This window comes from Gallus gallus, chromosome 4, assembly GCF_016699485.2.
Source record: "Gallus gallus isolate bGalGal1 chromosome 4, bGalGal1.mat.broiler.GRCg7b, whole genome shotgun sequence".
NCBI lineage: Eukaryota > Metazoa > Chordata > Aves > Galliformes > Phasianidae > Gallus > Gallus gallus.
In genome coordinates this window covers 469,291-489,605 of record NC_052535.1, presented here as the reverse complement: position 1 = coordinate 489,605, position 20,315 = coordinate 469,291, and the positions used below count along the sequence as shown (strand labels likewise).

Below are 20,315 nucleotides of genomic sequence, written 5' to 3'. Positions count from 1 at the left end.
AACTTAAATCGGTTCTGTGGTTTCTTTTTTTTCAGGTTTAAAATGTATTACATTTGGCTTTTTCGAATCCTCTGCTCCTGCCCTACCCCATTCCTATAAAAAAGGAATAAAGGAACTCGGCCGGCCAAGGAACATTCTGATAGCAGGGCACAGGGCTGGGCTGGCACCACCACGGAAAAGTGCTGTGTGTCCCTCAGTCCAGGTCAGGGCCAGGGTTAGGGTCTGGGTTAGGGCCAGGGTTAGGGTCAGGGTTAGGGTCAGGGTTAGGATCTGGGTTAGGGTCAGGGTTAGGGCTGACAGACCCAGCAAGGTGTGGGCAGCAGTGGAGGTGCTGGGGCAGTCACGGGCTGCCAGCGAGGGGATGGTTAGCAGGGAGGAACAAAGCTCTGCCTGAGTAAGGAGTGAATAGGAGCCTCTGGGCTTGGCCTCCGCGTGTGAATGCACTGAATGGTGCGGGCACTGAAAGTGGATTATTTGCGGAGGTTTTCCACCAAATTAATGACATCATTCTGTGCCAGAGTTCACCCATTGACGCTCTCAGGCTCTCCTAGCAGCTGGTTGCTAAATAGCCACATTCAGGCTTGAATCTGCCCATTGAAGGGCAAAGTTCTGACCCTCCTGAGCAAAGGGCTGCAAGTAGCAGCGAGTGGCTCAGTGCTGTGCTGGGCCTCCAGTTCTGTGTCCCCTTCCTCCCTACAGGACAGAAATGCAGATAGTAGCCCGGACTTAAGCAGGGACAATTCCTGATTTATGTTACTTTTGGTGCAAAACCCTCATTTTTGGCCATTCTCAGCACGCTGACATCTGCTCCTTCACCTCATCCACGTTTGTAACTTGCTGAACATCACAGAGCTCCAGCCCTGGTGCTCCTCCACCGAGCGGTCCGGTCTGGTTCCGTGCATTCCAAAGTTAGGGAAAGCAGCCGTGTAAACCAAAGTCTGCAGTGATTCATCTGCTTTTGCGTTAGCGTGTACACCCTGTTGGCTGTACGTGAGGTGAGCTCAGCCTGTCTGTGCCTCAGGTGTTTGCTGCTGGAAGGAGACCGCACCGCCGGCACTGATGCAGGGCTGCTATCCCTGTGCCGTGGCTGTGTCCCTCTGGCTGCCACCCTGCAGGTCGCTGCCTCGGTTGGGGCTGCCCTGCATTCATGCCCCGTCCCTGCTGGAGTGCTTCTGCCAATGTAATCAGAGCCATGTAAACAAAGGAGCCACTCAGAAAGCTGCGGAGCAGCCACACAGGATGCGAAGACACAAAGGATCCCTTTGGCTGGAAATGCCTCTGCAAAGTCCAAAAATAATTGGGGCTGAGCTGCAGCACCTCAGGAAGTGTCCCTGCCTGGGGCTGGGAGCTCCCTCAGCAGCTGCTGCGGTGTCTGAACCCCGGGGGCTCTCGGTTTGGGTCCTGCACTTTCCTCGTGATTATTTCTGCCTCTGTACAAAGCAACCAAAAGCAAATTCATGGTGACATGGGGTTGTTTTTAACCACGTCACTCTATGTTGTATTTTTCCATTCAGAGTAAATTTCCTAAGGGTTCTGTATAACCACAGTAAGAACACAGCCTTCTCTCTGCCCTTTTCCAGGTTACTCCTCGGCGGTACAGAAGTTCTCCCAGACTCTGCAGTCCTTTCAGTTTGACTTCATTGGTGACACCCTAACAGATGATGAGATTAATATTGGTGAGTTTTCTTTCTGATGCAAACCTGGCTACACCAGGCTGCAGACTACTGGTAATAGCATGCTGTTGGATGTGTTGTTGAATGAGAAATAGCCTCCATCCAGTGTCTGCATGGAAGGGAAGCCTGTGGCATGTGTGTCTCATTGTGCCCCACACATCTGGTTTGGGATTAGCAATACAGAGTGTTTCCTCCCTGCCAGCCCAGCACACACTGTGCACGCTGCACAGCTGCCAGCAGCACCCAGGGAATGCAAGGAGCACCCTAAACACAATGTGTTTCAGAATGCTCCTACTGCTGGCTGAGCTGTTGTGTTGCTTTAGGGGGGCCAGGGCAGGAGTTGGCACAGTGGGGCAGCAGGAAATCTCTCACTACAGTGGAGGCTGTGGGGCACTTCTGAAATCATGGCATCTTCTGTCAGGCTGCTGGAGGCTGCAAGTGGGACATGCTGATGTCAGGTCTCAGCTGGCGCTGGAAGGGGAAGGAAGTAGAGCCTGCTCTGCTGGTTGTGTTATTTAAAGCTGTTCAAAGCGGATTGTGGCGTGCCCTTCAAAATCTAATTCCCTTTATGGAAAGTTGCTAGGTGAAGCCTACTGGAAGTGAGTCAGCTTCCAAACCTAATGGAAATAGAGGTGCTGCATTTCCAACACATCTGGGTAATGCAGGGAGAGCTGTTGCATTGTAAAGAACCCTGGGGGAGCAGAGGGGTTTAAAGCAAGCAGCTGTATGGGGAGCAGAGAGGAGAGGAGATGTAAGACAGTTAAAGAGGCAAAGCAAGCATTTTTTCCCTATTTCTGTTTTTGCTGGGAAATATTTGTTTTCCTTTTTTGAGAAGAGGCTCCGGATCACCTGATATGAAAATGTCTGTGTTGTGTTCCTCCTCCTACAGCAAGCCTGTAGTATCTGCTCAGGGCTGAGCTGCTCTGCAAGTCTTTCTTGTTCCCAAAACATGAGCAGGGTGTTGGCATCTCCATAGCAGCTCCAGAAACTGTCAGGCTTCTGAAGAACACAGATGCGTGTGAACGCAGGAGCTGCTCTGATGCTCAGGATATGGGAACGAAGCAAAACATGAATGAGCTCTTATCGCCCTTCAGGGAACGTGTTTAATCTGTAAATACAACTGGTGCTGCACTTTCTTCTTCTCGTGTAGGCAGACACAGCTGACACCCATGCACCCGAGGCAGTGGCTTTGAGTGCTGTGAGTCGGGACTCCAATGCTGGCACTGCAGCTGGAGCCGTGGCTCTGCGGAGCAGGATGTTTGGGGGCTGCTCTGTGGCTGCAGCCAGGCCATGTGTGCCTGTTTTCCTGGAGGGGAAGAAAAGCACACCCAGCAAAAACTTCCAGGCGCTGACATTTTCCCTATAACTCCAGGGCTGGAGGCCTTTCCGCCCTGTGTTAATTCCTTTGCTTGCTCAGGCTCCTTGCACTTGGCTCCTGGTGTCTGTGTGTGCACCTTGGATTTCATGCAGCTGTGAGTAACCACGGGGAAGTCCTCCTGCGAGCCCTGCAGTGGGACGCTGTGCTGCAGAGATGCTGCTGCGTGGGACTCTGAGTCCTTCACTGTGGAGCAGAACTCAGAAAGCACTGACTCATCAGGAGAGCTGTGCTGTGCGCTCATGGTGCCAGCTGAGTGACTGCATCACGAGGCTGTGGTTTCTCTGCTCTGTGTCTGCCTCAGCAGCTGCAGTGTGAGTCCTGTAACTCTACAGTTTCACGCTGGCTCACTGCACAGCAGCATTACGGCTGCTTCCAGCAGGACAGGTGCTTTTCCAAAGGTTTTGCATGCGGATGTGGAGCCCTCAGCTTGCAGATAAGGCAAAAATGCATCCTGTCCCTTGTCTGTGGCACAAGTTGTTGCAGCGTGTGCCTCGCTGTGTGTGTGGTTCATTCATTCCCTTGTGGCTGTCCATGCTGAGAGCCCTTGGTTCTGCCCTCTGGAGCTCTGCTGCAAGCTGCTCTGCTGGGCCGCCTTTTGGTTAGCTCTCAGATATTCTTTGTATTGCTCTGCATGCTTTGGTGTGAGTGCAGAGACTGAACTGCAAGCGAAGGGATTCCAGTAGATGTTACAGAGAAAACGCTGCTGTGTGCTGCTTGCAGGTGCTGGTGCTGCTCCCGGAGCTGGGGGCTGTGCATGGGAGCATCTCCCAGCAGCACGGCCCTGCGCCCGTTCCCTCCCTCCCACGCAGTTCCCAGGTCTGCTCATGCAGCTGGAAGAGCCCTGGGGCTCTGCACGCCACCGCGCTGTGCGCAGGTAGATGGCTGCCCAGAGCTGGGGCTTCTGCACTTCTCATTTCAGTGATGTTACTGCTTACATGGTGAGAAGGGTTTCCTATGACAGCTGGCTGCAGTCAGCCCTGTTACCAGTTCAGCCGCTCGCCGAGCTGTGCCCTTTGGAGGCAGGGAGCACGGCTGGATGTTCCGCTCCGTAGTCGCCCCTTTTCCTGGAAGGTGCTCTGCTGTTCCCACCTGCTCTCTTTCTTTCCACCAGACTGAACAAATCTTGCTTTTTCAGTTTGCTAAAGGAAAGGTTTCATACTATTTTTGTTTCAGTTGGACTCCAAGAAAAAATGCTGCTGCCTAAGATTCTTTTTGTTTCATTGTTGAACATGGTGCAGAGCGCTGTCAGTACATATAACCTTTTCAACAGCTGCTGCCCTTCCTTCCTCATCACGACTTTGTGCTTTTTGTTGCTGAACATCATCTCTACTGTTTGGGTATTTTTACATCTTGTCCTGGCCCAGCAAAGGCCCCGCAGCTCTCCCATCTGCGCAGTGCTCACAGCTCCTGGCTGTCCGGCAGTGCAGGGTGAGCTCTGCTCATGGCTGCAGGGATGGCCCAGCACAGGAGCTCTGCTCACCTTCCAGCAGCCTGTCCAGCACTGCCGCACTGACTGTATCTGTTCTCCCTACAGCTGAGTCCTTCAAGGAGTTTGCAGAGCTTCTCCAGGAGGTAGAGCTCGAGAGATCAATGATGGTAAGATGATCCTAACCGCCTCGTGGTAATTGCTGCCCGGTTGTGACTTGTAAATGCTAAATCATGGCCCAGCTGCAGCACAGAGCTCAGTGTAAAGCTCCTTGTCATGCAGGAGCCACAGCAGCAGGACACTGTGTTTGCAGCCCATGTCCTGAATAGCAAAGGGAAAGGTGCTGGGTGGGATGGGCAGTTCCACACCAGCACCTGAATGTCTCCTGCGTGCTGTGCAGCTGCTCCACTGCACAGCCCAGCACTGCCAGGCTCACTCTGGGTGCATTTCTAGCTTCATTCTCCCCAGTGGCAGTGTGCACTGTCCTGCTGTGCCGCTGCTCTCCCTGCATGCAGCTCCTGCAGGAAGATTTGCTCCCTGCTGTCATGTGCCTTCTTCATCTCCAAAACTCCTCAATACAGAGCTAGTGTTGGCTTTCCATTTCGCTCTTAATTCCAGGAAAAACACGAAGGTTAGGCTCGGTGGAGAGCTTTTACAGCATGCCAGGAATTAGCTGCTTGGCGCTGTTTGCTCCTGCCTCGTGCAGCAGTGGGAGCTCACGCCAGGCAGGCTGGCTGAGCTGACACCACAGGACTGGCAGCACCGATGGGACACTGCTGCAATGCCCTGTGTGCCCATGGGTAGGGATTGCAATGGGAGGAAAGCAGTAAGAGGCTGCAGGAGAGCAGCATGATATTTCTGTATTATTTACAGCCCAGGCAATGGCTCCTTTTGCCATGGGTGAGTGAGTGGAAGGCGTTGTTCCAGCAATCGTGGATGCTTTCACGGACCTTAGCTGACTTTTCCAATCATTTTGGTTGTGCCTTCCACTTGCAGGACCAGTCTCTTTGCGGTAGTTATCGCAGGATGTTTCCTACTGTCATCACGTTCACCAGATTTAAATTGCCTGAAAGGGCTGCACCAGTGCAGTGTCATGTCCCATTCTCTTCCCCTCTCCCTTCTGTAAAGCATGGGAGACCAGGGCAAGTTTGCTTTTTCACCAGCTTGATGCACAGCAGCCATGGTGCTGTCTTGGAAGCAGGGCCCGTACAGCAGCGTGCTGGGCCAGCAGGAGGGAGCACAGCTGTGCTGTGCTGTGCTGTCTGAGCAGAGGGCTCCCAGCATGGTTCTGGTGCTGGGCCTGCAGGGGTACCAGGAGCAAAGCCTGCCTTGGCCTTGCCAGCCTGCAGCTGGCACCGTGCACGTCCTGAAGGGCTCCAGCTCCTGCAGGTTGGCCCTGGGGATTTCATGGATGTAACAAGGAATTTAGGAGAGATCTGGTTCCCTGTGTGATGCTGTGTGTGCATGTGGTGGGGGGGGGGAGGGAAACCCTTCTGTCAACGCCCAGAGTTCCACAAAGCTTCATGGGCTGTGGTTCATGTTTTCCATGCATTACAAATGGGAACAAGCGGATACGGGAGGTTAAGAGACTTCACCTGTGGACAGAGCACAAGTTTGGAGCCAGAAAAGATGTTCGTTTAGAAAAGATCAAGGAGTTCTTGGCTTCCAGCCCTGCTCAACCTCTGTTATGGAGAAAATGAATCTGTGTCCTGTAATTACAGTGTTTCTTTCTCTGCATGTTAGGTGCAGAATGCCAGTGATTTGCTGATCAAACCTCTGGAAAATTTTCGGAAGGAGCAAATAGGGTTCACCAAGGTAAGGCTTATTTATTTCTCTTCAATTTAAAGAGATTTGTTTTCTAGTGCTGTGTTTGAATTCCTTCTCTTGCTGCTTTTGGTTGTCCTGTGAAAGCAGACAATTGCTGCACCAGGTGGAGGCTTCCTGCTTTCTGAACCTTCCTGCTCTGATGCTGGCGCTCAAATGCTGCAGTGACTTTTGCTCTGATTTTTCAATCATAAGAGGCTCCAAAACCTTTTCCTGAGTTCTTTGGGTTCTCTTCTGGCGTAACTCCAGCTCTGTCTCTGTCCTGAGCGAGGAATGCTTGTTTCGAGGCGGGATTACAAACTACTCCCTGCTTCTGTCCCTTTTCTCCCTTCTGTTCATTTATTGCTACTGAAAATGAAAGGCTTTCCCCCGACAAATGTGTCCTGGAGTGAGGAGGGGGAGAGCGAGCAGCAGAGGCCAGCAAGCAAAACCTGAGAGCTTTTGTTATGAAGTATTGAAATAAAACTTCTAATGAGTCTTTCAGATGGATGAAGCTTTTAAAGAAACAAACTGAAAAAAATCAAATACTGCGCATGTTGAGTAGGAAAGATTATTTTTCCCTTGTCTGCTATCAAGAAGTCCAGGTTCCACGTTACCCAGAGGCAGCTTGAAATGGAGCTGGCTCAGAACCAGCTCAGAAATGGAGATGTTTTGGAGAACACTTGGGGCTTGGATCCAGCCCAGCCCATCTGGAGTCTTTGACGTTGTATAAATACAGGATTTAAGAAATGGTACTCGATCACCACCCTGCCCTTCAGAATCCCCCCATACAACTGCTGCGTTTGTGGAACGTGCCTCGGAGCAGCCGCAGCAGTGGGAGCGTGCGGGGGCAGCAGCGTGGCCATTGGGGTGGTTCACAGAGCACCTCCGGGCCTGTGGGCTGTGCGTCTGCATTGCAAACACACGGGGCTGAGAGGAGCCTCCCTCGGACTGCCCTGTCTGCATCAGCAGCGAGCCACGAGTACTTACAGAGTCACGGGAAGGATTCGGGGGGACAAGGTCAAGCTTTTTCTCCCTTCATGTTTATGCAGCACTTAAGTCAAGAGGGCAACAGCCTACAGATGTTAAGATGACAGTGTTAACATAGCTCTTAGGCTGCTTCTGCTCGGGCCAACCCTTGCCATGCCAGCGTCACTTTGCCTATAACTAGAGCTCTCCTCCAGAGCTGTGCCCCCTCCCCACTGCAGGGAGGGCTCAGGGGGCGCACAGGGCTCGGGGCACACATTGCTCATGGGGCACACAGGGCTCATGGGGCACACAGGGCTCGGGGCACACATTGCTCATGGGGCACACAGGGCTCATGGGGCACACAGGGCTCAGGCTGCTCATGCTCCCCGACAGCAAGGCCAGGGCAGGTGGGGCCCTCCCTCCGTCCCCATGCCCGCCATGCCGTGGCCGCAGCCCTCCCTGGGCAGCATGCAGGAGGCCGGGCAGCTGTCGTGCAGACTGCGGATGAGGCGGGCATGGCTTGTGCCCTGTGATTCGTTTCCCACATTTTGGCAGAGGCGCCTTATGTGAGATGTTTTCTGTTCTTTGTGCAAGATGCTGAAGCCAGATAGGAAGAGCGTTTGAATTGAGTCTTTGTGATGACTGTGGCTGGAGAGAAGCCAGGCGGTCTGACTGAGACATCTGAACCTACGTTAACCCGTTTTCCTGGGGATGAGCAGCTTCCTCCTGCCATGTGCAGTGCTGGGGGCAGCTCCGGGCGCCCAGCAGGACCTCGTGCCCTGCAGGCTGTGGGGCTGTCACTCCAGCTGTGAGTTGCTGGTTAAGCGTTTGTGCATAAGAGCCGAGGACAGCCTGAGCTCACCCACTTCCCAGCCCTGGCCTGGCACCTCGTTCTGCTCAAAATGAAGCAGCAAATAGAGAACGGCACTGGGGAGGACACGGCTGGCATCGGAGGGGTGCAGGCTTTGGGTGAGGGAGGGCGAGCGTGGGACTGCCTGCGTTCCCATTTCACATCAGGTCACGTTCGTGGAGGCTGCACTCCACCCGTTTTACGAACTCAGTGGATTTTGTGTCCTGCCACGTGCCATCTCCTCTTCATCAGAAGCTCTTTGAGTGCCAGGAGTGCTGGGTGAAGCAGTGATGCTGGAAAATGAGAAGATTTTGATGTGTGACATTGGTAGCTGGGATGGTGGAGCTCTCAGTTGTCAGAGAAGGAGAGGTCATTGGAGATGTGTTTGCTGCAGATGGAAAGATGGAGTGGGAAGCAGTGGGTGGTTGTGGCCCAGACTGCCAATGGGAACCCAATGCCGTCTGGCTCTGGGCAGGCTCTGTGCTGTGCTTCTGTTCACAGCCAGCAAATAGATGACGAAGGGACATTCTGGTGAGTCCCCGTGTGCCCTCACCACTCCCAAGGTGTGCTACTTGTGTGCTGGTTGCCTTTGGGTGGGATCACCTCTGCTGTGAGCAGATCAAAGTAGGGTGGCTTCATGGACTCAAGCGCTGGCAAGTCTCAGTGGAGAGATAATGCTACCCTTTGCTGAATATTCATGAGGAATCCATGTGTGCTCATCTCTCTGGATTGTGCTTCAGTCTGGCTGCTTCTTTTGTTGTGCTCTTTCTTTTTTTTTTCCCCTTTTGTCTTGGCTTGCTCTGTTCAGCAGCCAACAAGCTCTTAGAAACCTTGGCTTGGAAATCAGGAGGGATTTGTAGTACATCCTCCTGCTTTTCAGTTATATGTTAATTAGCCAGAGTGCAAGATGACTGGCTGCCCACGTGGCTGCTCCCAAAGGGCTGCTGCTGCAGGAAAAGCTCTGCGTGGCCCCAGGCCTCCTGGGCACCTCCCATCACAGCGTGGGGTCAGCTCACCATCACCAGTGCATCTGTGTCCTGCTGCTGGCATCACCATCCTCCCACTGCAAGCCTGCCGTGCTGCTCCAGCCATCATGGGCACGGGGTGCAGCTCTGCTTCAGTGTATGTGCTGTAAGACACCGTGGGGCTCGATGACTCCTTGTTACCAAAATGAGAGTAATCTTAGGTTCCTGGCTTTGTTAGACATGGCACCTAATGGCAGACGGTTCCAAGGTGTGACTTTACAGAAGTGGTATTTTATGCTTCACAACAGCTTTTGCATCTGTCTGGCTTTGGATTTGCTTATCGCCAGCATTAGCCGAGCGGGTGTTGTTTTGTTCTGACTCCTTCCTGGCATTGGCTCCTCAGCTCAGCACTTATCACACCGGGTTTCACTCTCGGTTAACTCTTCTCCTCCGGGTTTCATGGCTGGGTCTCCTTACTGTGAGGCATCCATTAGCTAACACAGAGTTAGGTGCACAGGGAAGGATACCAGAAGATATACCCAACCCTGGCCAGGGGTCTCATCGTCTCGGTGCATCTGATGTGCAGTAGGTGCAATTACAGGTAAAAGGGGTTGCTGGTCCCAGCCTGCCCTGCTCTGAGCTGTTGAACATAAGTAGGAATACTCAGCATGGTGCCTCTGCAAGCATTGCTGCGTTTTGCTAATTGCCAAATAGCAATGTGCAAGGAATAGAGAAACAGGACTCCTGTGGGGTGAGAATTCCTCTCCTGAGGAAGGCAGCCAGCAGCAGTGCTTGTCCAGCCTTTGTCTGAGGTTGTTCTAAGGAACTGGTGCCCACTGCCACGAGGCTGAGTGCTGGAGGCGAGCTGCTCCCCCTGCCAGGCTGCAGGGAGGCTGCCAGCCCTGGCCTGGCTGCTGAGTGTGAGTGGCTCTGCCCATCCCTAACAGATGCCATCCACAGGGGATGACGTGGAGAGCCGTGTGCTGCCTCCCAGGGTGTGTAAGCTCCACATGCTCCAGTAAACAACCGAGTGTGTGCTCTTGTGTGCCCAGCAGGAAATAGCATTTCTTCTAGAGGGAAGACAGCAGTAGCTGCTGTGAGCAAAGGGCCAAGAAAACAGATAGTTAGGCACGGGCTGACTGCACAGAGCTGGAGCACCAGCTGGGAGCCCCACGTGCCCACTGTGTAGGACATCCGTGTAAATAGTCCATACAGGTGAAACAGGGAAGCAAAACTTCATGGCAGAACTAACCGAAGGAAGAAAAAGGACTTTATTTGAGAATCACATCCCCAAACTCAAGCACTACTGAATTCGTGAGCAAACTGCCTTTAATGGCCTGTTTGTAGGTGGTGTTGGTATGTTTGCTGAAATGGTGCATGAGAGCAGCATTTCAGGGCTCTTAGGAGTTAGCTGTGGGAAGATACCATTAATTCCACAATAGGCTGAGGTGTCCTAACGCTGCTTTCCACTCTCTGAGCTTTCAAAAGTTAGCCAGAGGGTTTGGGCATCCTCTGCATCCCCTGCAGGCAGCAGTCCTCAGCTGCTTGGGCCTGGCACCGGGGCTGCTGTCTGGCTGGACATCCTTAATTTTAGTGATATGATTGCCTCTCAGCAGTCACTGATGGTTCGCCCTCTTACGTGAATATTTTGTAACCTGGCTGCTGCTGATGGTTGATTCTTCACCGTGGTCTCGCAGTCACTATAAGGCTTCAGAAGCTGACAGGTCCTCAGCTCAGCTTGTCCCTGGGTCCTCTCTGGGCTTAATTCTCAGTTTTCTCTTTTTCTTGTTCCAGACATTTACCTCTTAAGATTTGTCCATACGAGCAAATCTTTTCGTTGTATTGCTTCCTTCATAGAGTCTTTCTTAACAAATGGGTCCACACTTCACGTTTGCATGGCTGTGCTTTGCATGTCTGAGATGTAAAATAGGTCAGTAAGAAGCAGACCATCTGCAGCAGGCTTCCAAGAAGTTCAGTCTGATCACTGCTTATTGCAATGCTGGGTGCAGCATCCCCCTGGGCTGCACACACTGCAATTTGTGATCCGTGTTTCCAGCACTGCTAATGAGGAGATGATGACTTCACCCCCACGTGTCACCCGTCTCATCTTCTGCTTTCGTTCTCATGCATTTCAGAAGCACATGATGAAAGCTTCAGAAGGGAACATTGCCGGGCTCCTAATAAATCTGTTCTTATCCTGGGCATGTCCTTGGGATTGAAGTGCTTACCCAGTCGTTTCTGAATTATGTGAGCAGCACAGGAGCAGATTGTGAGTGTGATTTTGATGCGCTGGGCATCTGGAGTTTACTTGACACTGAAGTGATTGAGAAGGGGAACAGTAACTCTTCTATGGGGCTTTTGCCACAGTGTTGACATGAGAAAATATTTAGGGTATCTGTGCCATAAAGTGTTGCCAGAGCTTGGTCACAAAGTATAACTGAATCCAATGTAAGCAAGTACCTGGGAAAGCAGCTGGATGAAAAGTGACCTTCTGTTCTGATCCCGCCAGATTTTTTCCATGGGAACACTGAATGACACTGGGGAGCTTGTTATTGTAGCGTGTTCTTATGTGAAAGACACAGTAACTGGTCCTGCTTCAACTCTTGCATCTACAGGAAAGAAAGAAGAAGTTTGAGAAGGATGGCGAGAAGTTTTATTCCATGCTGGATCGTCATTTGCATCTCTCTTCTAAAAAGAAGGAGTCTCAGTTACAGGAGGTGTGTATGGAGTTCTCTTCAGTCAAGTCTAGAAACAGCATCACCAAAATATACCTAAAGCCTATTCACAGGGATGGGACAAGGGATATGGATGTGGTAGTTCACATTGGAGTGCTGGGCAGCAGTAGTGGCTTCATGCATTGCTGCCATGGGCAGGGGGTGGTGGCAGAGCAGGACTGGTGTCCCTTTGAGCTGCTGCTGCCAAATGTTCTGCAGCAAGAAGGGAAAGTCCCAGCCCACGACAGGGTAGTTGGATCAAATCAGATCTGTCTGATCAAGTTACAGACACCTCTGCAAAGCAGAATTTGTATAAGGCGTGGTAACACAGCATGCCGCAGTGTCTTACCTTGTGCTGCAGCTCCGGAATTGCTGGTTTGAGGTCCTAGCAGGATTCAGGAGGGGTCAGGCCACTGCTGTCCTCACCAGCAGGGCTGTGGGTGGAGAAGGAGCTTGTTAGAATAAGAAATGTGCTTAGGGAAAGCGTAGTCCTTACTGAGCGGTGTGAAGTTCTGATCTGTTAACAAGAAGGGTAGGTCTGAGAACAACAGCAAGTGTTCGAGCCTTCTGGTTCTGTGCCAGTGTTCAAAGCTGGAGCCAAACACACAGGGCAGGCAGCTGAAGTGAGGGCAGAACTACTTCTGGGCTGGGAGACAGATGCTAGTCAAATATTGGATGGATGTGATTTATTTCTTTCTACCTACCTGCCCTTTTTCTTTCAGGCTGACCTCCAGGTTGACAAAGAGAGGCACAACTTCTTTGAGTCCTCCCTTGAGTATGTGTACCAGATCCAGGAAGTACAAGAGAGCAAGAAATTCAGTATTGTCGAACCGGTAGGAGCTCCCTTTACTTTCAGCAGCAGTTGTTGGATGCTCAGGTGTACTGACTTAGTGACAGTCACAGAAAGGGGTGAGCTACCAGACTGAGTGCAGGCCTGGGGGTTCTCGTGGTGGAACAGGAGTTGGACCCTGGGGCTGCTACTGCTCCAGTGGTGTTTGAAGGATGACTGTGAAGCCACAGACTTGTTTCTCAGGTCGGTCTGTCAATCCTGAGAGCAGGCCAGCAGGTACACTGTAGGTGGGACTTGTTATTAGTTGTCTTGGATGCCTTGTGCTTGATAAACAGTAGCAGTCTTCTGAGGTCTGCTCCTCTGTCTGCCCAGGCTGTACCCAGGGCCATGCCCTGGTGCTGGTCTCACAGACAAGCTCTCTCTGAGGGTCTGCTTCTGCTTCCCAAGCAGCGTCTTTCATTTGTGTTGTGTTTCACCAAGGCAGTATATTTGTGGGAGACAAATCTTGACATTAGAGATGCTGTGGTCAATAAGTCAATTCACATCCCTCTGAAACAGCAAGAAAAAGATATTTGTATATATAATTTCTCAAAGCCTGCATCCTGCCAGTCTTTCCTCTGATTAGAAACTTCAGAAGATAAGTTTAGTCTGTGTCCTTTCCCTCCTTTGCAGGTGCTGGCTTTCCTCCACAGCCTCTTTACCTACAACAACCTGACGGTTGAGCTCACGCAGGATTTCCTCCCTTACAAACAGCAGCTCCAGCTCAGCCTGCAGAATGTACGTTCCTGCCCAGCTGGAATGGTTTCTGTTCATGTGACTTCTATTCTCATTTGTGTTTTATAACTTTTAGAAAGTATTTGCCATGCAAAATACACTGTCTGGTTGCATTGTGGGAAGTGCAGAGGCAGTTGTTTCCTCCTTAGTTCACATGTATCGTCTGCTCTCCTGCGCAGGAGGGTCTGCAGGTGCTGTTACAGTGTTTTTCAGCAACCCCAGGTTCTGTCCAGAGGAGGCTATTCACACCGTATCCTTTAACCTTGTGCATAAACAAGCCTGAGATTTCCTTCCAACTTCATGAGATTGAAATTGTACATTCTAAAAAGGCCTTTGATTTTCACGTTAATGATACCAGCTTACTAAATGCTTCGGTAACCTCCTCTGCTGACAGAGTATAGTCATGGGGTGAGGGATCTGTGTCACGGTCCTTTTATCCTCGCAGTTTCATGGCTGGCCCTCATTCCCATGGAGCAGCAGCCATAAGTCAGCTATAAGTCTGTGCCAGGCCAAGTTTGCTGCTGGCTTATTAATTCGTCTGAGCGGTGTTCTGTAAAGATGCCTTCAGTTTGTGCCCTGCACTGACACAACTCCTTGTAATTCATGCCAAGCAGTGTACTGTGATCTTTTGAGGAATCAGCACCCTAAGTTTGTAGGAGAATGCACCTGTTACCTAAGGAACAGTGCAGAGCGTTCAGGTGCTCCTCCACCCAGCCTTAAAAAGTTCCAGAGTTCTTCTACTGAAAGAAAAGTGTCCTCCCAGCGATGACTCTTTACTGCTGTTTCAGTGCATGATATATTAAACCTTGTGCCTTCATCCATCTTTGGAAGCCCCGTGTTCTTATAGCTCCAGCTTTCATGTGAATGTGTGGAGCTGGGGGCAGATGGATTTCTGCCAGAGTACCTAAAGTTTGAGGCTGAAGTTTGAATCAGAAATACATGACTTCTTCCTTGTTCAGACGTACCTCTTTGTGTTTTCCCCTGCCAGACAAGGAACCATTTTTCCAGCACGCGGGAGGAGCTGGAAGACCTGAAGAAAAGGATGAAGGAAGCCCCCCTGACGTGCAAGCTCCCTGGGCAGCCAACCATCGAGGGCTATCTGTACACTCAGGAGAAATGTAATGGCTTTGTCTGTGCTAAGCGTGTTGCAGGGGCACCGAGCCCTGCTGCCAGGGCTGTGCTCGGCTCCCAGCCCATGGGGAGTCTGTGGGCTGTGCCCCGTGGTGGATGAGGAGTCGCAGCTGACAGCTTTCCTGGTGGTGGCACAGGCTGTTCCAGCCATGTAAACAAGGAGCTGATTGCCTGCATTAGGATAAAATGAAGTCCTTGATTCCGTTCTAGCCAGAGAGCTGGAGCTCTGGCAGATTGCACCTTGTCTGCAGTTGATGAGAATGAACATGCTGTCCTGTCCAGCTTCCCCCCTCTGATAAGGATTTCATGTATAGCCCACCTCAGTGTGCAGCTCCAGAGTGATTACAGGGCTGCTGCTTGTAGCTTTTTGTACTGCACTGCTTGCTTCTGTGGAGGTCCCTCAGGGTGACGTGCTGGATGCTGAATTGTTGCTATCTATTGTCCTGTGTAGCTCTTGCGGTGAGTCAGCTCTGCTGGTGCAGGTTTCACAGAGCCATGGGCCTTCGGTCCCCACATTCTCTGCAGCCATCTTCTGTCCCTGGTCCAGGTAGCGAGGAGGCAGTGGAAGAGTGACCCTGTTTGAGTTTGTCCCCATAAGTCAGTCTGGGCATCAGAAAGATGCCACCTTCTGCACTGCATATTTATGTAGTGGCTCAGACAGACAGTGACTGTGCATGTGAGCAGAGCTGAAGTGCTGTGCAGTGGTGAAGGTTAACTGCTGGCAGCAAGGGGTGTGATTCTGTGCTGAATTCAATAAAATTCAGTCTCTTACCAATACTCGGTGGTTGTGCAAGCATGAACACTCCAAGGGACAGAAGCCTGTATGCAGACCTGTGGCCTCTTGAGTCAAAAGATATTTTATTCTGTGAGCAGTTAACTTTTTTATTATATATACAGATGTACTTATACGTATATTTTTATGTCCTTAACCTGTACTGAGGGACTCCTGCTTCCCTGTGTTCCCACAGGGGCACTGGGCATCTCCTGGGTGAAGTATTACTGCCAGTACGAAAAGGAGGCGAAAACCTTAAGAATGACCCCCATGGACCAGAAGCCTGGTGCTAAGCAGGTGAGTGCTCTCCTGGCCCAGTGCCTAGCTTTTACCTCCAGTCAGTCTGTTCCATCTCTTTCTGTAGGCAGAGATAGCACAGCAGAGCCCTCCAGACTGGGCTGGAGGCTGTGTGTGTCTGTATGACTTCTGTATGTCCCATGCAGACAGGCTGTGAGCCTGCAGCCTGGCGTGCACACAGCTGCCTGCGGTCATTAGCCGAGCTCTTCTGAAAGCACTCTTTCTTCCCCTCTGCATATTTGCACTGTCACTGATTTGCAATTTTGATTTCTATTTACTTGTAAGGATACAGTTACGAGAGGAGGAGAGGGCCCAAGTTGCTACTCTGAGCAGTAGAGTACAGCAACAGCTGAAGAACCCAATTCTTTCACACTGTACTTCATTTTTTACCAGCGAGGGATGTGTCTGGGAGTTCCCCACAGCTCCTGCAGAGCAGGGAAGGGGCAGGGCGCTTGGATGGGGCCGTGGCTCTGAGCACTGCGAGTACAACGCAGTCCGCCCGCCTGCTCTGCCATGGAGCAGCATCCCCTGGGAGCCCCGAGTCATGTGTGCTCTCTGCAGTGTGTGAGCTCATGGGCTGTGTTCTTTGGCAGTCTTCTGTGCAGCGCAGCAATCAAATGAAATGTGGGTTTTGGAAACCCTTGGCAGAGGGCAAAGAACAAACTGTGCACTGGAGAGATCTATTGTCATGCATGCTGTAAGCATGTTTGCTGACGCCTCTTGCTGCAGGTTGGGGCTTAACGTGGATTCCTCCCTTCCCAGCTTCTTGCAGTCTGGCAGTTTGCACCTCCAGGTCACAGCTGACCGCATCTTCAAGTGCCACAGCAACAACGAGTGCTCTTAAAAAGCAAACAAAACCCAATGAGGGGATGCACTCAGTACAGCCAACAGATGGACGTGGCCATGCACAAAACAGGCACGGTCTGGAGCAGGCTGCCCGCTCTGTCCTGGTTCTGCTCATCCATGTGGGTCAGAGGCTGTGGGCAATGGCACTGATGGGGGTGGCAGTACTTCCTGCATTCTGAGTTTCACATCCACCACAAAGTGCTGCCAGCACATGGCTGTGCCCAGGACCTCACTGTGCAGCATTGGCTGGGCTGAGGAACCTTGCATCCTCTCCTGTGGTTCTCTTTCCTAAGCTTGGCTTCATCTTTCTTTTCCAGGGCACCTTAGACCTGACACTGAAATCCTGTGTAAGGAGAAAGACTGACTCAATAGATAAAAGGTTTTGTTTTGACATTGAAACTAATGAAAGGTGAGATGCTTCGTATTTAAGTGGTCTCCAGGAAGATCAGCCCTATAAAGCTGGAGGAATGCTGTTTATTCAAAACTCATTGTTGCTTCATGCTGTCCTTCTGCCCCTGGGTAACTGCACAGGTCTGGGACCATCACTCTGCAGGCACTCTCCGAAGCTAACCGAAGGCTGTGGATGGAAGCCATGGATGGAAAGGAGCCGGTGAGTGTTCCAAGTTACACACATGGATGTGCTGTCGTGCAGTGTCCTCTGCTGGTGGGAAGAAGATCAGTAAAAATTGGCAGGCGCAGTTTTGCAGGTCTCTCTTCAACTGCTGTTGCTTACCTGTATCTCAGGCTATCAGTTCAGCTGCTACACACTTGAAATTGGATTTCATGCTGTCTGATCTCAGCGCAGCTTGCAGAGGGAATGCTGGTTTTCCCCCTTTTAAGCTTTGGTACGGTTTTGTATTTAACTGCAATTGCCAGACCTCCTAAAAGCTGTGAGCTCACCGTGTCTGAAACAAACAGCACTTCCATTGAAGCTCACTCCCAAATCTGCATGACACGTTTTTATTTATACCTGCTTCCAGCAGTGTTTGCTAAGGGCGGGAGCAGCCGCCCCGCGGAGGCTCAGCGGCGTTCCTGTGGCTGCTGTTATTTCCTTCCTTTAATGTGAGCAAAGCATGAATTCCTGCATTTTACTGAACTTCCTGTGGTGTGATGTGCAGTGTGGGAAAACACATTGCCTGCGGTTTCCCCCTGGCTTTTGCGAGCAGCCTTTCCCTAGGAGAGGGCTGGCAGAGGCTGCACGCTGCCCTGCTGCTGGGGCTGGGCGCTGGCTGCTGTGGCTGTGGGACGTGGGAGCAGCCAGGTGGGATGTGGGCACAGCCAGCAGTGCTGTGTGCCTGATGCTTCGGGCAGAAGGCAGCCCGGAATGATGGAGAGGGTGGATGTGCTCAGAGGGCAGCCACTCCGTGAGCAGGTGTCTGATGCTCGCTCATCTTACACACCTTACTGGGTACAAAGGAGTCTTTATTTTCCATCAATAACATAATCTACTGTTTGTTCTTCTTCAAATAAGTACAGAAGGCGTTTTTGTATGTGGTGAAGAAGGAATGCCTTGACATCTGAAGTAATCTTATTGTAAAGCACAAACCAGCAGAAGACCTCTGTGTGCCAGGCTGTCCATCTGCCATTTTCACAGGGCACCTGTAGGACACGTGGGAGTTCTCTTTCCCTGTTTGGAAGATTTGAAATTGAAACAGGTGCTCCAGGGAACTGTAGGAAGTCAGCAAGCTCATTTATTCCATAGATAATGGTATCTTGCTTAATTGTAAACTGACTTCCTCGGGACATAGTCTTGCTCTTGGCAATGACGTAGGAGGGGCTGCATTTTGAAATGATGTACCGAATGGTGTTGCATTATGTTTGTTTCTTTCTCCACCCCGTTCCCTCTTTCAGATCTACCACAGTCCCATCACGAAACAGGAAGAGAGTGAGTTGTTTCCATTTCTATTCCTCTGATGTATTGAAGCTGTCCTGAGGCCAGGTAGTGCCTTTCCCTGCAGATTTGCTCATCTCTGCTTTCTGCAGTAGGCAATGTAATTCCCAGAATGTCATTTCTTTCTTTTCCTGATGGTGCCTGATAGCAAGGACAGGTAATGGTGAGCTTCCTCAGTAAAGGTACTGACAGCGATGTGCAGATTTTATATACCAAAAGCCAGAGGGGTGCAGAGCTCCATGTGTACCTATGGGCCCCAGAACAGCAGCAGGAGAGATTGGCGAGGCATACTGAGGACACCTTCTATGAGAGAGGCTACAGCAGGACCCAGGGTGGGATGCAGCTCCTGCTGCTGTCACCACAGTGTCCCCCTGTGGGGTGCACAGGGCTCCTGTGGGGACCACATGTAGGGCTCTGGCAGCTGAGACCTCTTCCTTTGTTTTTACAGTGGAGCTGAACGAGGTCGGCTTCAAGTTTGTGCGGAAGTGCATCAACGCTGTGGAGACAAAAGGTAAGGAGCCCGTGGTGGCATCTGAGTGCAGGTTGGGTCGGGCTGTCCATGCAGCACACAGCTGTGAATCTGGGTGCAGGCTCCAGCAGATGGTGCTTTTGGACAGGCTCTGGCTAACACCACTCTGTTGTTCTCAGGGATTTCTACAGAGGGCGTCTACCGAACTGTTGGCAGCAATATTCAGGTGCAGAAATTGCTGAATGCCTTTTTTGGTAAGAATTGATTATTCCATGTGGTTAGATTTTTGTATTGTTTGAGCAGGCCAAAGAGAACGGGCATTCACAATGAGATGAATGAGTGCAGAGCAGCTACTGGCTCCTCCAGCACCTCTCCTGCTTTTCGGAGCTGTCTCTGCAGCCCCCTCCTGCTCTCTCCCTTCACACCACATTGGCTGCGGGTGCTGGAAGCAGAAGGAGGTGATGGCAGCAGTAACCCCTGCATGGTGGAGATGTGCCTTCCCCCCTCCTCTTGCAGAAGCCCCAACAGACGGGCAGTGTGAAGGGTGTTCTCCAAGCCACTGCACCCCGGTGTGGCAGGGACAGCCCTGGTGCTGCTGCAGTGGGTGCCCACAAGCCTCACCACCACTGCTGGGATGCACTGCCTGGGTAGGTCAGTGCAGGGACCTGCCGTGCACTCCTGAGTGGCTGCAGAGGTCACGGTTACTTCCATGGACCAGCCAGCATAGCTACTTCTGTAGCAAACTTTCTGCACGCTAAATCTTGCATTTCATACAGGCGCATTACTTGCTGAGTGTTGTCACACCTGGGATCAGTGGTGCCTGGGGCTCAGCTGCACTTCTCCAAGCTGGGCACTCCTGGGGTCTGCCCAGAGCTGTGGCCTCTGTCTGGTGCAGGTGGGCCTGACTCCCTGTGCCCCATGCACCGCGTGCTGGGCGGGCTGCAGCACAGAGCAGGAAGTGTGTTTGTGTTCTATCTGTGTGCCTCGGGCACATGCCAGCCTCTGTCAGCTCCCTGTGTGGACATCTGATATTAATGTAGCATTCAAAGGCTGTTTTTTGCATTTACTATTGTTGTTGTTTATTAAAACTGCTTTGTGCTGACACGAAGCTGTACTCAGTTCCCATGGAGCCAGCTATTCAGTTACACTTGCCCGATGACTAATTACTTAGCCTCAGATTTTATTGCTCCTGGATTCTCACCCTCCCTGCACGCAGCTCTGTGTTTTTCCCTTCTGACCCCCAGCTGTGTGTGGCTTTTCATTTTATTTAATATTCACCACTTGGGTTGACCACTTGCCACCCTGCTGTGTTCAAACTCACGATGCAAAACCCAACAACACTGAGCAGAAATTGCTGCTGCAGAGCAACTTCTTCCTGAATTTGAGTGAGGAGATAGACCCTCTGTTTCTAGTGCTCTTTCTTTTTTATGTAAGTCACACAGTCTGTTTCCTTAGGCCAGCTGCCCCCCCACACCCATGCCCTTCAGCTCACCATACCACCAAGCAATGGGGTTGGTCAGTGCAGGTGGATGGAACATGAGGGGTGTGTGCTCAGTTTTGCCTTCTC

General features: G+C 51.5%; 1 protein-coding gene across 4 annotated transcripts in view; it reads left to right on the top strand.

Moving 5' to 3' along the window:
* The window catches only part of OPHN1 (oligophrenin 1), a 46,309-nt gene that overhangs the window by 12,530 nt on the left and 13,464 nt on the right, over positions 1-20,315 (top strand). For 3 of the 4 annotated variants that reach the window (XM_015278327.3, XM_015278326.4, XM_046940454.1), the window contains exons 2-14: positions 1,581-1,676; positions 4,586-4,647; positions 6,221-6,292; positions 11,680-11,781; positions 12,501-12,611; positions 13,241-13,345; positions 14,331-14,460; positions 15,442-15,542; positions 16,706-16,797; positions 16,920-16,998; positions 18,240-18,273; positions 18,728-18,790; positions 18,928-19,002. In XM_015278327.3, the coding sequence (XP_015133813.2) occupies positions 1,581-1,676; positions 4,586-4,647; positions 6,221-6,292; positions 11,680-11,781; positions 12,501-12,611; positions 13,241-13,345; positions 14,331-14,460; positions 15,442-15,542; positions 16,706-16,797; positions 16,920-16,998; positions 18,240-18,273; positions 18,728-18,790; positions 18,928-19,002 (1,122 nt within the window). Of the gene's footprint in view, positions 1-1,580; positions 1,677-4,585; positions 4,648-6,220; positions 6,293-11,309; positions 11,334-11,679; positions 11,782-12,500; positions 12,612-13,240; positions 13,346-14,330; positions 14,461-15,441; positions 15,543-16,705; positions 16,798-16,919; positions 16,999-18,239; positions 18,274-18,727; positions 18,791-18,927; positions 19,003-20,315 lie in introns of those variants that run through there. The other variant, XM_015278328.4, reaches the window with a different exon arrangement.